At 47.4% G+C, this 17,371-nt stretch overlaps 2 protein-coding genes across 4 annotated transcripts in view; both read left to right on the top strand.

Annotated features, from left to right (window-relative positions):
* VPS13D (vacuolar protein sorting 13 homolog D) overlaps positions 1-17,371 on the top strand; it is a 438,357-nt gene that overhangs the window by 351,542 nt on the left and 69,444 nt on the right. The gene's annotated exons all lie outside the window — the stretch shown is intronic.
* LOC141098001 (uncharacterized) lies at positions 8,992-15,727 on the top strand. The gene is made up of 2 exons (XM_073585584.1): positions 8,992-11,447; positions 11,537-15,727. Exon 2 carries the CDS (start codon positions 12,390-12,392, stop codon positions 14,733-14,735), a length of 2,346 nt encoding a protein of 781 aa, XP_073441685.1. The 5' UTR covers positions 8,992-11,447; positions 11,537-12,389; the 3' UTR covers positions 14,736-15,727.

The raw sequence follows: 17,371 nt of genomic DNA, 5'->3' as shown, positions 1-17,371 counted from the left end.
TACCCGCAGACCATTCCATCAAAGTCTGCATTCCAAAATGTCACTACTTGCCTTCCGAGCCCCGACGTGTGACTATACAGTAGTTTTCTCCCACATATGGGGTATCAACGGTCTCAGGACAAATTGGACAACAACTTTTGGGGTCCAATTTCACCTGTTACCCTTGGGAAAATAAAAAAAAAATTGGGGACTAAAAGATTGGGGTACCTCCCATTATTACCCCCTTCTATCACTCCCAATCCAAAAAACACCCAAAATCTTTCCAACCTCAAATCCGTGCCTTTGACGCCCACCACCCTGCTCCCTCTCTCTGTATCACTCTGGAATGCCCGCTCCTTCCGATTCACGACCTCTTTACCTCTCGCAATTTTTTCCTTCCTCGGCCTCACTGAAACATGGCTGACACCCTCCGACACCACCTTCCCTGCTATGCTATGCTATGGCGGCCTCCACTTCACCTACACTCTTCGCCCTAGCAACAGACATGGTGGAGGAGTGGGCCTTCTCCTTTCTTCCATCTGCACCTTCAACCCAATCCCACCTCTACCCTCCCTTATCCTCCACTCTTTTGAAGTCCACTCTGTCCGCATCTACTCTCCCTCCAACCTCCAAGTGGCTGTCATATACCGACCTCCAGGCCCCACCACTGCCTTTATTGACCAATTCTCCACCTGGCTCCTCCACTTTCTCTCTGCTGACATTCCCACCATCATCATGGGTGACTTCAACATTCCCATTGACACCCACCAGTCAGCAGCCGCAAAACTTCTGTCGCTCACTTCTTCCTTTGGACTTACTCAGTGGTCCTCCTCAGCCACCCACACAGACGGACACACATTAGACCTGGTCTTCACCCGCCTCTGCTCTCTTTCTAACTTCACAACCTTCCCTCTCCCTCTATCTGACCACCATCTACTCACTTTCTCATCCTGTCCTCCTCACCCGTCACCCATGTCCAGCAACACGCGCATCCCCGCAGAAACCTTGCACATCTAGACACTCGCTAACAATTGATGACATCACGCTTCCCCCCGTACCAGAGGTCCGCTGCCTCGGAGTAACCCTTGACTCTGCCCTGTCCTTCAAACCACACATCCAAGCTCTCTCCACCTCCTGCCGCCTCGAGCTCAAAAATATTTCCAGAATCCATCCCTTCATCAACCCTCACTCTACTAAAATGCTTGTGCATGCCCTCATCATCTCCCGTCTCGACTACTGCAACATCCTTTTCTGTGGCCTCCCTGCTAACACCCTCGCACCTCTCCAGTCCATCCTTAACTGCCCGACTAATTCATCTCTCTCCTCGCTACTCCTCCGCTTCTCCCCTCTGCAAATCTCTTCACTGGCTTCCATTCCCTCAGCGTATCCAATTCAAATTACTAATACTGACCTACAAGGCCACCTATAACCTGTCTCCTCCATATATCTCTGAATTAATCTCTCGATATCTTCCCTCATGTAATCTCCGGTCCTCTCAAGACCTCCTTCTCTCCTCCACACTTATTCGCTCCTCACCCAACCGCCTCCAAGAGTTCTTCCGAATAGCCCCCATCCTCTGGAATTCTTTGCCCAAACACGTCCGGTTATCAACCACACTCGGATCCTTCAGACGGAACCTGAAAACCCACCTCTTCAGGAAAGCCTACAGCCTGCAATGATCCCCGCTGCCCCCTCACCACTACTGGAGCTGCTGCAACCCCCCAACCTACTGTCTCCTTCCTCACCATCCTGTAGAATGTAAGCCCGAAAGGGCAGGGTCCTCTCTCCCCTCCATATCAGTCTGATTGTTAGTTTGTTTACTGTAAGTTATATCTGTAATTTGTATCTAACCCCTTCTCATGTACACCACAATGGAATCAATGGCGCTATATAAATAAATATTAATAATAATAATCATGTTTGTGGAAAAAATGATTTTTTTATTTTCACATCCGGGCTTTAATAAACATCTATAAAGCACTTGGGGGTTCAAATTGCTCATCATACATCTAGATAAGTTCCTTGGGGGGTCTAGATACCAAAGTGGGGTCACTTTTGGGGGGTTTCCACTGTTCAGGCACATCAGGGGCTCTCCAAACGCGACATGGCCCCAGATCTGAATTCCAGCCAAAGTCAAACGGCCCTCCTTCCCTTCTGAGCTCTGCCATGCTCCGAAACAGTGGTTCCCCCCCACATATCAGGTATCAGCGTACTCAGGACAAATTGCGCAATAACTATTGCAGTCCAATTTCTCCTGTTACCCTTGGTAAAATAAAAAAAATTGGACCTGAAGTAATTTTTTTGTGAAAAAAAGTTAAATGTTAATTTTTTTTAAACATTCAAAAAATTCCTGTGAAGCACCTGAAGGGTTAATAAACTTCTTGAATGTGGTTTTGAGCACCTTGAGGGGGGCAGTTTTTAGAATGGTATCACTTTTGGGTATTTTCTATCATTTAGACACCGCAAAAAGTGACTTCAAATGTGATGTGGTCCGTAAAAATAAAATGGTGTTGCAAAAATGAGAAAGAAATTATCTAGATATGTGGTGAGAACTTTGAATCCACAAGGGCTTCACAGAAGTTTATAACGTACAGCCGTACAATTAAAAAATCATATGTTTTCCAAAAAAATGATCTTTTGACCCCCAATTTTTATTTTCCCAAGGGTAACAGGACCCTAAAAGTTATTGTGCAATTTGTCCTGAGTACGCTGATACCCCATATGTGGGTGTAAACGACTATTTGAGCGCATGGCAGAGCTTAGAAGGGAAGCAGCGCCATTTGACTTTTTTGGCTGGAATTGAGATCGGACACCATGTTGCGTTTGGAAAGCCCCTGATGTGCCAAAACAGTGGAAACTCCCCATAAATGACACCATTTTGGAAACTAGACCCCCCACGGAACTAGAGATGTGTGGTGAGCACTTTGAACCCCCAAGTGCTTCACAGAAGTTTATAACGCCCGGGCGTGAAAATAAAAAAATCATATTTTTTTTCCACAAAAATGATATTTATGCCCCCAATTTTTTATTTTCCTAAGGGTAACAGGAGAGAATGGAGCCCAAAGTTGTTTTGCAATTTGTCCTGAGTAGGCTGATACCCATATGTGGGGGTAAAACACTGTTTGTGCACATGGCAGAGCTTGGAAGGGAAGGAGCACCATTTGACTTTTTCAACACAGAATTGGCTGGAATTGAGATCAGACGCCATGTTGCGTTTGGAGAGCACCTGATGTGCCCAAACAGTGGAAACCCCCAATTCTAACTCCAAGCCTAGCCCAAACCCTAGCCCTACCCCTAATGGGAAAATGAAAATAAATACATTTTTTTAATTTTATTATTTTTCCCTAACTAAGGGGGTGATAACGGGGGGTTTGATTTACTATTTATGGCGGTTTTTATATTTGGCAGCTGTCATGCGCTTAAAGATGCTTTTTATTGTAAAAATACTTTTTGCATCACCACATTTTGAGAGCTATAATTTTTCCATATTTTGACCCACCGAGTCATGTGAGGTCTTATTTTTTGCAGGACGAGTTGACGTTTCTATTGGTATCATTTTCGGGCACGTGACATTTTTTGATCGTTTTTTATTCCGATTTTTGGGACGCAGAATGAACAAAAACCAGCATTTCAAGAATTTCTTTTGGGGGGTGCGTTTACACCGTTCCGCGTGTGGTAAAATTGATATAGTAGTTTTATTCTTCGGGTCAGTACGATTACAGCGATACCTAAATTATGTCATTTTTTTATGTTTTGGCGCTTTTAAGCAATGAAAACAATTTTATATAAAAAATAATTTTTGCATCGCTTTATTCTGCGAGCTATAACCTTTTTATTTTTTCGCTGATGACGCTGTGTGGCGGCTCGTTTTTTTGCGGGACAAGATGACGTTTTCAGTGGTACCATGTTTATTTCTATCCGTCTTTTTGATCGCGCGTTATTGCACTTTTTGTTCGGCGGTATGATAATAAAGCATTATTGTTTGCTTTGTTTTTTATATTTATTTTTTACGGGGTTCACTAAAGGGGTTAACTAATGGGACAGTTTTATAGGGCGGTTCGTTACGGACGCGGCGATACTAAATATGTGTACTTTTATTGTTTTGTTTTTTTTTTTTATTTCCAAAAAATGAATTTATTATGGAATTTTTTTTTTTATTTTATTTAGCGATTTTTCTTTATAAATTATTTTTACACTTTTTTTTTTTTAACTTTATTACAGTGTCCCAGGGGGGACATCACTGTCATGTGTGAGATCACTGATCTGACACATCACAGATCGTTGTGACAGATCAGCGATCTGACACAGGCACTGCAGCAGGCTTCCTCATGCCTGCGCTCTGCAGGCAGTGAGGAAGACGGCTCCCTGCAGGCCCCCAAAGGTCCCCGCCGCCATATTGGATCTGGGGTCCTGCTGGGAAGGAGGCCCCCGCAGCAGCGCTGCACATCGCGCTGCTGCGGAGGTCTCAGGGAAGCACGGAGAGAGCCCCCCTATTTATGGCGCAGGCGGCGGCTGATGAATACCCCCATCAGCCGCTCCTGCTGTCACTGTTATTAGCAGCAGCAGGGGTAGGCTGATGGGAGTAAAGCCCCCGTCTCACATACCGAGATCGCTGTTGCGTCACCGATTTTGTGACGCAACAGCGATCTCGCCTGCGATCTCGCTATGTGTGACACATATTGGCGATCGGGCCCCTGCTGCGATGTTGCTGATCGTGCTCGAATGTCCTGGGCCATTTTTTGATTGCTGGTGACCCGCTGGCCAGCATGCATCGCTGTGTTTGACAGGGACAACGACGAATGACCACAATACTACAGGTCTGAGAGACGGTCCCAACGACCGTTGTATCGTTCCATATCGTTGCTGCCTCGCTGTTGAGATCTGACTGTTTGATATCTCACCAGCGACCTTGTAGCGACGCACCAGCGATCCCTACCAGGTCGCATCGTTGTCGGGATCGCTGGTGCGTCGCCAAGTGTGACAGTACCCTAATAGTCCCATAAGCCGCCTGCTGTCTCCTTTATCATTTAAATGTCCCATCTGCTGGCGATTGGCTCCAGTAAGGGAGAATGATGAGAGCCATGTTCAGCACCTGGCGCGGAACAGTGCTTACTGTAATGCTTCTTCCCCGGCACCGATGCGTGTCACGTGGATGACATCCATGTGTGTTATGCATATGCACGTGTGCCGGACGTTTTGTGGCCCATGCCTTCTTTAAAAAATGGACATGTCGGCGTGTTTTGCACACAGACACACGGTCCGTGGAAACACACTGACATGTTCATAGACCCATTCATGTGAATAGGAAAATAGCTCTACGTTCCTCCCGAGTCTCTCCCTATGGCTAAGTAGTACTGTACAGCAACATATGGGGTATTGCGACGTTCAGTAGAAATTGTGGGACACATTTTGGTGCCATTTTTACCTACTTCTTATGTGAAAATGTAAAATCTTTGTCTAAAACTAAATTTTGGTGGTAAAAATGTAGTTATTTTGTCTTCACTGCCCAGTGGTATAAAATTCTGTGACACACCCATCACTACACACCTAGATGAATTCATTGAGAGGTGTAGTTCGTAAAATGGGGTCACTTATGGAGGATTCTGCTGTTATGGCACCTCATGAGCTCTCCCAGTGGGTCATGGCACCTGCATACCATAATAGTAAAATCTGGTGTTCCTTCCCTTCTGAGCTCTGCCATGCGCCCAAACAGTGGTGTATCCACACATAAGGGGTATCAGCATACTCAGGACAAATTGCACAATAACTTTTGAGGTCCAATTTCTCCTGTTAGTCTTGGGGAAAATAAAGAAATTGGGGGCGAAAAGATTATTTTTGTGGAAAAAATGATTTTTTATTTTTACTGCTCTGTGTTATACACTTGTTTGAAGCACTTGGGGGTTCAAAGTGCTCAACGCAGGGGGGCGTGGCTATGCCGTGAGAGGGAGAGGACGCTGGTGAGGAGAGCTCCGCAGAATCCTGACTGATCCTGGTCTCTAGACCCTCTCCTAACAACTCACTTGCTGCTGACTGGATCCTACTTGGACGCTGGGACCCCCTGGGCACTCCGTGGCAGGTCGGGAGATGACTTCTGGGAGCGGGCGGCGGAGGAGATAGGGACGGGCGGCTGGTTCCCCCACGAGGCGGCGGCCATCTTGGGGGCGCAGCTCAGCTGCTGAGAGCTACAGCGCCGGCTTCCCACTGCTGCACCGCCGCTGGGCAGAGAAGAAAAACAGCGGACAATCTGGGGCAGCGCGCAGTGAGTGCCCTGGAATAACGGGCCCCACGTGATATCCCTCGTCTCCTATCCGTTCACTGTGCCGGTTGGTGCCATCATTGAGGGAGGCTCTGTGCACCCTCCCCCACTGCAGCTGCCTCTGCGGGACCCTCTCCCTCCCCAGACCATAAAGGTTATCTGGACTGTGCCTGGCTGCCGCCCTTGTAATCCTTCAGACATCCCCCTGTAGCCTGATCTATACTTAACAGTTGCCAGCCCGCTGTGATACCCCTCTGTAGTGTTTAATACCTGGATCACACGCCTCAATTATTTAATTAGAAAGCACGGCAGACAATCATGAGCCGACTTAAAGGGTCGGGAGCGGCGGCGGAAAATTTAAAGGAGTTTGCTAGACCTGACCCCGCTGAAAGTGCGCGACATAATAGGAGCACATACTCTCAAGTTCAGCGCAAAAATCGCCATTCTGGGGGTGAGGAGGAGGCGGAACAGGAAGAATTGACCCTTAAACAAGCAGTTGATGCAGGCTATCTCATTTGGCATAGGTGGTTTCCTTCATTGGAGACTGCCCTTCCCGTGGTTGTTCCTTCCCGGGGAAAGACCTGGCTAGTCATTGCTTGCGTTGAGAAACATGTGATGGTGTCTCCGCGGCTGTTGATTTACATGCTTTTGCATATTTCCCATAAGGGATGGGGGCATTGCTCTAGATCACTGCGTTGAGAAACATGTGATGGTGTCTCCGCAGTGTTGGATGTTGATCTCCATGAGGTCACTCATCCTTATGTTCATAGCCTTTCACTAGGCATTGCTCCCACTAGCCAGTTTCCTACTCCACACTGATGAGGGGCAATACCCCGAAACAGCTGTCTGTGGATGGATACCATGTTTTGGCATAGGTGGTTTCCTTCATTGGAGACTGCCCTTCCCGTGGTTGTTCCTTCCCGGGGAAAGACCTGGCTAGTCATTGCTTGCGTTGAGAAACATGTGATGGTGTCTCCGCGGCTGTTGATTTACATGCTTTTGCATATTTCCCATAAGGGATGGGGGCATTGCTCTAGATCACTGCGTTGAGAAACATGTGATGGTGTCTCCGCAGTGTTGGATGTTGATCTCCATGAGGTCACTCATCCTTATGTTCATAGCCTTTCACTAGGCATTGCTCCTACTAGCCAGTTTCCTACTCCACACTGATGAGGGGCAATACCCCGAAACAGCTGTCTGTGGATGGATACCATGTTTTGGCATAGGTGGTTTCCTTCATTGGAGACTGCCCTTCCCGTGGTTGTTCCTTCCCGGGGAAAGACCTGGCTAGTCATTGCTTGCGTTGAGAAACATGTGATGGTGTCTCCGCGGCTGTTGATTTACATGCTTTTGCATATTTCCCATAAGGGATGGGGGCATTGCTCTAGATCACTGCGTTGAGAAACATGTGATGGTGTCTCCGCAGTGTTGGATGTTGATCTCCATGAGGTCACTCATCCTTATGTTCATAATCTCATTGACCAGGACATCCCTGACGGAGAAAATTGAGGATGTTTATACGGAGGTGCGGAGGCTCCGTCAGGATATGCAGGCCATGAAGGGACGCATTACGGAGGTGGAGACGAGGGTGTCCAGGGTGGAAGACACCATTACACCTATGGAGGCTAAATTAACGAAGGTGGCGGGCTCCATAAATGCTTGGAAGCAGAAGGCGGATGACTTAGAAAACAGAATGCGCCGGAATAATATCCGTATTGTTGGGCTGCCTGAGCGCTCGGAAGGTCAATATCCTGAGCAATTTCTGGAGGATTGGCTTAAGACCTCCCTGGGGGACGAATTCTCCTCGATGTTCGCCGTTGAAAGAGCTCACAGAGTCCCTACAAGACCCCTGCCTCCGGGGGCCCCACCTCGACCATTCCTGCACACCTGCTCAGCTGCAAGGACAGAGATACCATTTTGCGTCTTGTACACCTGAAAAGTCCTATTAAATTCAACAATGCTGTTGTTTCCATTTTTCCGGATTTCTCCGTGGAGCTGCAGAAGCAGCGGGCACAGTTCTTCAGGGTCAAGAAGCAACTCAGAGACAGGAATGTTGTGTATTCGATGATGTATCAGGCCCGGATCCGAGTTGTCCATGAGGGTTCCTCCGTGTTTTTTGCGGATCCGGTGGAGGCGACTGAGTGGATACGGTCCCATGGGAGATCCCTGGCGAAGGAATCCTGATGTGACGGCTGTCACATCAGATTTTCTCAATTAATGGTCTAATTGGAGCTCTCCCGGCGAGTTCCCAAATTCCTGCTATACTGGACGCTGTATTCAGTGAGGGTATCCCCTAGTTTATATTTTGATGGGGCGTAAGACTGTACGCCTATGTTACTAGGTTCCTGTTTTTGCTTTTGCTTTTTCAAAAGTTTTAATTTTTATAGCTGTTTAGATAGAGGCTGCAGCCGACGCCAAATTCTGTTATCTGTGTGGGGTCTCTGCACCGGGATTGGGCACCATTTTGCACCATATTCAGATAGACGGGAATGGGTTCTGAGCTGATTTGTATGACCTGGAATGTAAGAGGCATTAAAACCCCTCAAAAGAAAATTAAGGTGTTCTCACAGATCAGACATTACTGTCCTCACATTGTGGCCCTGGTAGAGACGCACCTGACTAGAGATACAGTTCGATGGGTGCAATGGTTTATACATGCTTTTCACACCAGCTATTCAAGGGGAGTTTCTTTGTTAATCCATAAGAATATTCGGTGGGAGGTCAGGGAGGCCCGGAAAGACCCCGAGGGACGATTTGTGTTTGTACATGCGCTGATTAACTCTCAGAAATATGTCATTCTTTGTATTCATAACCCCCCTCCGGCTAATATATCAATCCTTCAGAAGGCATTGAACGTTGCTCTAAATTACCCGGACGCACACGTCATCTGTATGGGAGATTTTAATTTGGTCATGAATAGCCATCTTGACAAATTGAGATTAGATGATGGAGTACATCCCAACTGTCACAATTCATGGCGGGTAGTGGGTGGCTAGATCTATGGAGAGTGCACCATCCAGAGACGAGGGAATATACTTGCCACTCCTCCACTAAACGCTCTCTGTCTCGCATAGATTACATTTTTGGATCCAGCAGTTTGGCGGCGTGGGTAGATGATATTACACATGGAAACAGGGGGATCTCGGATCATAGTCCAATTATTCTCAAGCTTAAGTATGGGCCATTGACTAATAGGATAGCATGGAAGCTGAATCCGTTCTGGCTGAAGTTGATAACACCCCCTGATAGAACGATAGATCAGCTACGTTGCTTTGTCTCGTCCCACCCCGAACCCCGTAATGTTAATGTATTTTGGGATGCTCTCAAAGCCTATTTGCGGGGCTGTCTATCCTCTACGATTTCTCACATTAAGCGGGTGACATCGGAGGAGGATGGCGAGATGGAGCGACGTCTGAAGGACTCGGAGGCAGCCTATATATTGGATCAAACTAACAGTAATAGGGCAGAATGGCTGACCGCTCAAAGGTTATATGCTCAATACACTGACACCAAGACGAAACGTAAATTATTTTTTGTCCGGCAGTCTTATTTTGAAATGGGTAATCAGGCAGGTAGATTTCTGGCTTACTTGGTACGTCAGCATAATGCGACTAACACAATTTTACAAATTCGTGATTCAGGTGGTACGTTGGTTTCCTCGACTGAGGAGATACTAAAATGCTTCTATGATTACTATGGTTCATTGTACGATTCCAAGACGGATGTGAATGACCCAGAGTGTTTAAACTATTTGTTAGACATAGAGTTTCCCATGCTAAGTCCTTCTCAACAGGCCTTTATGGATGCTGAATTTACTCTGGAGGAGGTAGAGGGCGCTATAAAAGACATGGCCTCCGGGAAGGCCCCTGGGCCAGATGGATTCCCTGTGGAGTTATATAGGAAATATCAAGATATACTGGCACCCCTTTTGTTGACAGTGTTTCGTAGGATTTGGGAGGGGGGATGCATGCCGGAGTCCTTTTATGAGGCCAATATAATAGTTCTTAAAAAGGAGGGGAAGGACCCTTTAGATTGTGGATCTTACAGGCCTATATCATTGGTAAATGTGGATTATAAAATTTTTACAAAAATCTTGGCCAAAAGAGTGAATTCAGTTATATTAGATCCTGTACACCCTGATCAGATGGACTTTATGCCGGGTAAGAGTGCTTCCATGAATATCAGACGTGTCCAGTCAGTGGCCCAATATAGCTCTCTAGTACCAGATAATGAATGGGCACTGGCATCACTGGATGCGGCCAAGGCCTTTGACTCGCTTGAATGGCCTTTTCTCCGTGCATGTTTGCAGAGATATGGATTTGGTGATAGATTCCATTTTCAACAAACTTTATTGAATTTTCAAATATTAACAGTAATATTGTATCATCATATTACAATATAGGTTACAATATAACAGTAAAATATTGTTTTCCCTTCACCCATGACAGCACCACATGAGAGAGGGATCCGCCCCGCCAGGACAGGAACCTACTGAAATATAAGGGGCGGCACCTCTCCCCCGCTTCAGTTGGGTTCCTGTCCTGGAGCGGGATCCCAGGCTGACAGCGGCGGTGCCTGCCATGGATGAAGACATGGACCCAGGGCCGTCCCGGCGCGGGAAGAGCAGGTCAGCTTACCTGCAGCGCTGGCCGTCGGCGCCTGGAAGCGCAGTCCCCGGGGTTCCTCCAGCAGGCCCCGGGTTCGTGCGGGTGCGGTAAGGCGGCCTCCATTCGGGGCGCTCCTCCGTGCCTCCCTCCCCCTGCGCGCGCGCCCACTCGCTCCTTCTCCCTGGGACAGGGGAAGCCGGGCGCGACTTCCGGCGCCTGACGTCAGCGGCGCGGTGCAGCTTGGGTATGCGCCGACTGACGTCACGGACGCGACGGACATGGCGCCTAGTGCGGCGCCGGCCACAAAAGAAGAAGGAAAAAAAAAAAGAGAAGAATGGCCGGCGGTCGCAGGGGGGAGGGTCAAAAGGATCGCTCACCGGGGCCTATTTAAAGGAGGCAAGGAGCAGAACGGCCGGGCTGTTACAATGGGGTCACAGCAGGAACGCTCACCGTCCCCACTGTCTCTACCCCCGTCGCAGACCTCGGCACGGAAGCACGGTAGCCGTTCGAGCGGTAAGAGCAGCAGCCGTCCGAGCCACAGATCAAATGATTCCTCGAGATCGAGAGAACACAGACCACATGCTCCAGCGCAGCCTTCCAGCCCGGTACCCGAGTTTGTGGGTGGTGAGTGGATCTTCGTGAATGTTAGACCATTATTAATAGGGTCCTTTTTGTGTGTTATTTGCTTCCTTAGGTGAAAGGCAAAAAAGCAGGGAGCAAAAGAAATAATAGGGAGTGTGCGATATGCCAAAAACCCCTAGCGAAAGATTGGCAAAAAAACCTTTGCGCTAGCTGTATACAGCAAACAGTGGCGGAGGAAGTGCCGAGCCTAGCAACTCACCTCAGATCTGTCATAAAATCAGAGGTGGAAGGTTCACTTAAATTATTATTAAAGAAAAAGAAAAAAAGTAGAAGAAACTCCCCAAGTTCTTCATCAGACTCCTCCTCGTCCGAATATCAGGCTGAGCGCATGTCCTCTTCCTCCTCGGATAGTGACACAGGGGGTAGACCGTGTTTTCCGGTTGAGGATACTGATAGTCTCCTTAAAGCCATTAGGTCAACTATGGGCCTTCAGGAGGAAAAAGCGACCAAATCCCTAGAAGAGGTAATGTTTGGTGGGTTACAGGAAAGGAAGAAACGCACCTTTCCAGTTAATGAAAAAGTCCAGGCGCTCATCGAAAGGGAGTGGAAGAAGCCTGAAAAATCAGGTAGCCTTCCTTCCTCCTCAAAAAGGAGATATCCCTTTGACCCTAAGGATACGGAAATATGGGACAAGGTCCCAAAAATCGATGCGGCGGTATCCAGGTCATCCAAAAGGTCGGCCCTGCCCCTAGAAGACTCAGGAGTACTAAGAGATCCACTAGATAAGAAAGCAGACTCCTACCTAAGGCATGCTTGGGAAGCAACAGCGGGGGGACTAAAACCTGCGATAGCCGGTACCTGTACAGCCCGGTCTTTAACTCTGACTGGGATGATTTAGCGAATCCTGCTCTGAGCAGGGGGTTGGACCAGATGGCCCAGGAGGTCCCTTCCAACTCTACGATTCTATGATTCTAATGATCTGGCTACAGCAGCTAGAAGAAAAAATTGCTTCCAAGATGTCTAGGGAGAACATTTTAGGAGACATGTATCTGCTACACGGAGCAGCCGCCTTTTTAGCCGACACCTCGGCCGATTCCATGAGGTTGACGGCGAGAGCAGCGGGACTATCAAATGCTGCAAGGCGTGCATTATGGCTTAAAGGGTGTCCGGGAGATCTACAATCAAAAGCCAAATTATGCTCCCTTCCATGTGATGGACAATTTCTCTTTGGAAAAAATCTGGACGAAATCCTAGAAAAAGCGGGTGATAAGAAGGGCTTCCCCAGGTTTCAGGGAGATCAAAGAAGACCGCCCTTTCGGAGGGGGAAATTCAATAGAGGCCGGCCTCTGGGAGATCGGAAAAGAAAGAGTCTGGATTCATGTTCGGGGGAGCCGCTTCATCCGCAAAAAAGTCCCCTCAATGACGCCGGCATCCCCGTAGGGGGGAGACTGATGCTGTTTGGTCAGGCCTGGGAAAATATATCTTCCAATACTTGGATTTTAAACATCATAAAGGAAGGTTTAAAATTCCCCTTTTTTCAACAGCCAAGAGCATCGTTTGTGGTGACCCCCGTCAGGAAAGGGGTAGAAGAACAGTTGGCCTTAGAGGCAGAGATCCTAAGCCTGCTGGACAAACATGTCCTGATCGAGGTCCCAAGAGGACAGGAAAGAAGGGGTTTCTACTCGCCCCTCTTTCTAATAAAAAAACCGGATCATTCGTTCAGGACGATTATAAACCTGAGAGGCCTCAACCGTTGGATACAGAACCAAACCTTCAAAATGGAGTCAGTGACTTCAGCTATAAGGCTGTTACACCACAACTGTTTCATGGCGGTAGTCGATCTAAAGGATGCTTACTACCACATCCCGATCCATTCAGAATACCAAAAATACTTAAGGGTAGCGCTCTACATTCGGGGCAACCTCAAACATTTTCAGTTCAGAGCCCTTCCATTCGGCATATCCATAGCACCGAGGGTGTTTACAAAAGTAGTTGCAGAGATGACAGCATTCCTCCGCATCCACAACACAATTATAATACCCTACCTAGACGATTTTCTAATTGTGGGCAACTCAGAACGTCACTGCACAGAGCAAGTAGAAAGGGTGATAGATACCCTACGGAATCTCGGCTGGATGGTGAATGTCAAGAAGTCAAGGCTACAACCCTTACAAAGGCAAATGTTCTTAGGTTTCATCTTGGACTCAAATCAACAAATTTGTCTCTTACCAGACGCCAAGGTGGAAAAGGTAAGGGATATGATCTTGGCAACAATAGATCAACCTCACACGACCCTGAGAGGGGCAATGTCCTTGTTAGGCACTCTGACAGCCTGTATCCCAGCGGTCAGATGGGCACAATTTCATACCCATCAACTACAAGCAGAGGTCCTATCAGCACAGAAGTCGCTAAAAGGCTGTTTAGAAGGAAGGCTGGAACTTTCCGTAAAAACCAAAGGCTCTCTCAGATGGTGGCTAGACAGAGCAAACCTACTAACAGGGACATCGTGGCAGAAGCCAGTGTCCGACGTGATAATGACAGACGCAAGCTCCTCGGGGTGGGGAGCGCACCTAAGGGGACAGGTAGCCCAGGGACCCTGGGGACACCTAGAGCAAAACGCATCCTCCAACCTAAGAGAGCTACGGGCAGTAAACAGAGCCCTAAGGATATTCATGCCCACTCTAGAAGGCCGCAATGTCCGGATTATGTTGGACAACAGCACAACAGTAGCCTACATCAACCACCAGGGAGGGACAAGGTCACGCTCCCTAATGCTCGAAACCAACGAGATCTTTCACAGGGCAGAGAGACACCTACAGCCCCTACACATCAGAGGGGTAGAAAACACACAAGCCGATTTCCTAAGCCGCAACACACTAAAACAGGGGGAATGGACCCTGAATCGAGTAGTGTTCCAAAAGATAGTACATCTTTGGGGAGAGCCAATAATAGACCTCTTTGCCAACAGAAGCAACAGGCAGGTAAAAAGTTTCTGTTCACTGAACCCAAAGGAAGAGCCATGGGCAGTGGACGCTTTGCAAATTCCGTGGGATTTCAAGCTAAGTTATGCCTTTCCTCCGGTAGCTCTAATCCCAGTAGTAGTGAAAAAGATAAGGGAAGATCATGCCAGAGTGATCTTAATAGCCCCGTTCTGGCCAAAAAGGCCATGGTTCTCACTACTACAGATAATGTCCCTCTCAGATCCGTGGGTACTGCCAGAGATTCCAGACCTGCTAGCTCAGGGTCCGGTATTCCACACGCAATTCAAGGGGTTCCATCTGACGGCGTGGAATTTGAAAGGTCACTTTTAAGTAATAGAGGATTCTCCCCTGGGTTGGTGGCTACACTGATGAAAAGTAGGAAGCCAGTAACAACTAATATATACGGTAGAATATGGAATAAGTTTCTGCAGTTTCTGGGGAAACCATTAGACCAAGAACCCCCGATCAAGACTATCTTAGAGTTCTTACAGGCAGGTCTACAGCTAGGCCTAGCGGTAAATACACTCAAAGTACAAGTTTCAGCGCTAGGCGCTCTATATAATTGTAACATAGCGGCAAACAGATGGATAGCTAGGTTTATTAAATCCTGCCACAGGTCTAGACCAGTCCCATCGCAAAAAATGGCTCCCTGGGATTTAAACCTTGTGTTAGAAGCTCTCACAAAGGAACCATTTGAACCAGTACAACAACTATCAGTGAAATATCTTACCCTAAAAACCATTATTCTAGTGGCCCTTACATCGGCACGTAGGGTAAGTGACCTGCAGGCCCTATCAGTTAGTCCACCGTATACCCAGGTATACCAGGACAGACTTGTCCTAAAAACAGACCCTGCTTATTTACCGAAAGTGGTGTCGGATTTTCACCGTAGCCAGGAAATCGTCCTCCCCTCCTTCTGTGAAAATCCGAAAAACCCAGGAGAGGAGAAATTCCATAATCTAGATGTGAAAAGAGCCCTCTTAGAGTATATATCAGTAACCAGCCAGTGGAGGAGGTCCCAGTCCCTATTTGTAGCCTTCCAGGGTGCCAGGAAGGGTTATGGAGTATCGAAAGGGACTATTGCCAGATGGATTAGGGAGGCCATTAGTGTAGCCTACTCAGCTAGTGGTGTTCTGATTCCTGATGGCATCAAGGCTCATTCCACCAGAGCCGTGGCGACCTCCTGGGCTGAAAAGGCAGAGGTATCAATTGAGCAAATTTGTAAGGCCGCTACCTGGGCCTCACCCTCAACCTTTTTTAAGCACTATAGATTAAATCTATCCTCCTCGGCTGACTTGACCTTTGGTCGAAGGGTGCTGCAAGCGGTGGTCCCTCCCTAAGGTGTTTCGAAGTCTCCAAAAATCTCTCATGTGGTGCTGTCATGGGTGAAGGGAAAACCACCATGGTTACTTACCGGTAGCCGGTTTTTCCGGAACCCATGACAGCACCCGTATATTCCCCCCCCTTTTTTCACCGTATGGGTGTGCACAATAGTCGGGTGTATTTGTGTGATGTGGTGTTGGATAAACATGTAACTAACCGGGAAGTCCTCTCAATGCTCTGTAATCCAACTGAAGCGGGGGAGAGGTGCCGCCCCTTATATTTCAGTAGGTTCCTGTCCTGGCGGGGCGGATCCCTCTCTCATGTGGTGCTGTCATGGGTTCCGGAAAAACCGGCTACCGGTAAGTAACCATGGTGGTTTCAAAAATAACCAGTAGGGCTATCTTAAAAAATTTAAGTATTTAAACTTATTAACAGTAATATATTTATATATATATTAACATCCAGTGAGATAATAATACACTAACAGTAATATAAACATCGTAATACTGTTTCTATTAGAGAGGATAATATTTGAGGTGGTAGATTCCAAAGGTGGATCGGTGTCTTATACATGAAGCCCAAGGCCCGGGTTATCGTAAATAACTCCATATCTGAATCATTTTTACTGCCTAGGGGAACTCGTCAGGGGTGTCCCCTTTCCCCGGCCCTTTTTGCTCTTGCTATTGAGGCACTGGCAATTCGTATAAGGTCCTCCCCTGAGATTGCTGGTATAGAAATAGCAGGTCGGACGGATACCATAGGCCTCTATGCTGACGATATGGTGATATTTATGGACAAAGCGGAAGAGAGAGACCTTAACAAGAGTGATCACCACTATAAATAAATTTAGTAAATACTCTGGCCTATACATAAATTGGGAGAAATCTGCTTTGATGCCTCTCTCCCATGCCCCAATGCCACGACTTGAGACTCTCTCCTTACTGCCCATTGTGACCAGTTTTAAATATTTGGGTGTTTATATCTCTAAAGGTGGTAATTTTGAACTACAACTTAATATAGGTCAAAGGTAAATTTGCGATTTGAGGTGAGCTTCCACTGTCTGTAGCCGGACTTATTAATTTAATTAAAATGATATTGCTCCCCAAACTAAGCTACTTTCTTCAACATAGTGCAGTGGTGGTGCCCAAATCCTTTTTTGCTAGTCTAAATTCCCAAATCACATCCTTTATTTGGGGGAAAGCTAGGCCTAAACTCAAGTTAACCACTCTACAGAGGCCCAAGAGGGGAGGGGGGGCAGCATTACCCGATTTCTTTTTATATTATTTAGCTGGACAGGCCAAGGCCATAAGTACATGGATGCCTGGAGGTCACCTCCCGAATTCTGAGAGTCGTTTACTCCATGCTGCAGGGACTGATTGCCCACTGGGTTTTTTGGAAATGAGGAAAATAAATGTCTCGAAACAATTGCCTCTGCTTCGCTTGGCACGATCAATATGGAGGCAGATTAGGGGGGTGACTAGATTTAGGGATGTTATAGCTGAAATGCCCCTGTGGAATAATGACTACCTCCCGGTGCTACGTGAACATCCATCCGCTTAATTCTGGGTCCAATACAGTGTTTCTACGATAGGTGATCTATACGATCATGGTACTTTGGTGTCCTTCGAGCATTTACAGGTTAA

This window comes from Dendrobates tinctorius, unplaced genomic scaffold, assembly GCF_039654945.1.
Source record: "Dendrobates tinctorius isolate UK_male_01 unplaced genomic scaffold, ASM3965494v1 ptg000086l, whole genome shotgun sequence".
NCBI classification, from domain to species: Eukaryota; Metazoa; Chordata; class Amphibia; order Anura; family Dendrobatidae; genus Dendrobates; species Dendrobates tinctorius.
The sequence above is the reverse complement of the archived record's forward strand: the minus strand, read 5'-3'. Positions and strand labels throughout refer to the sequence as shown.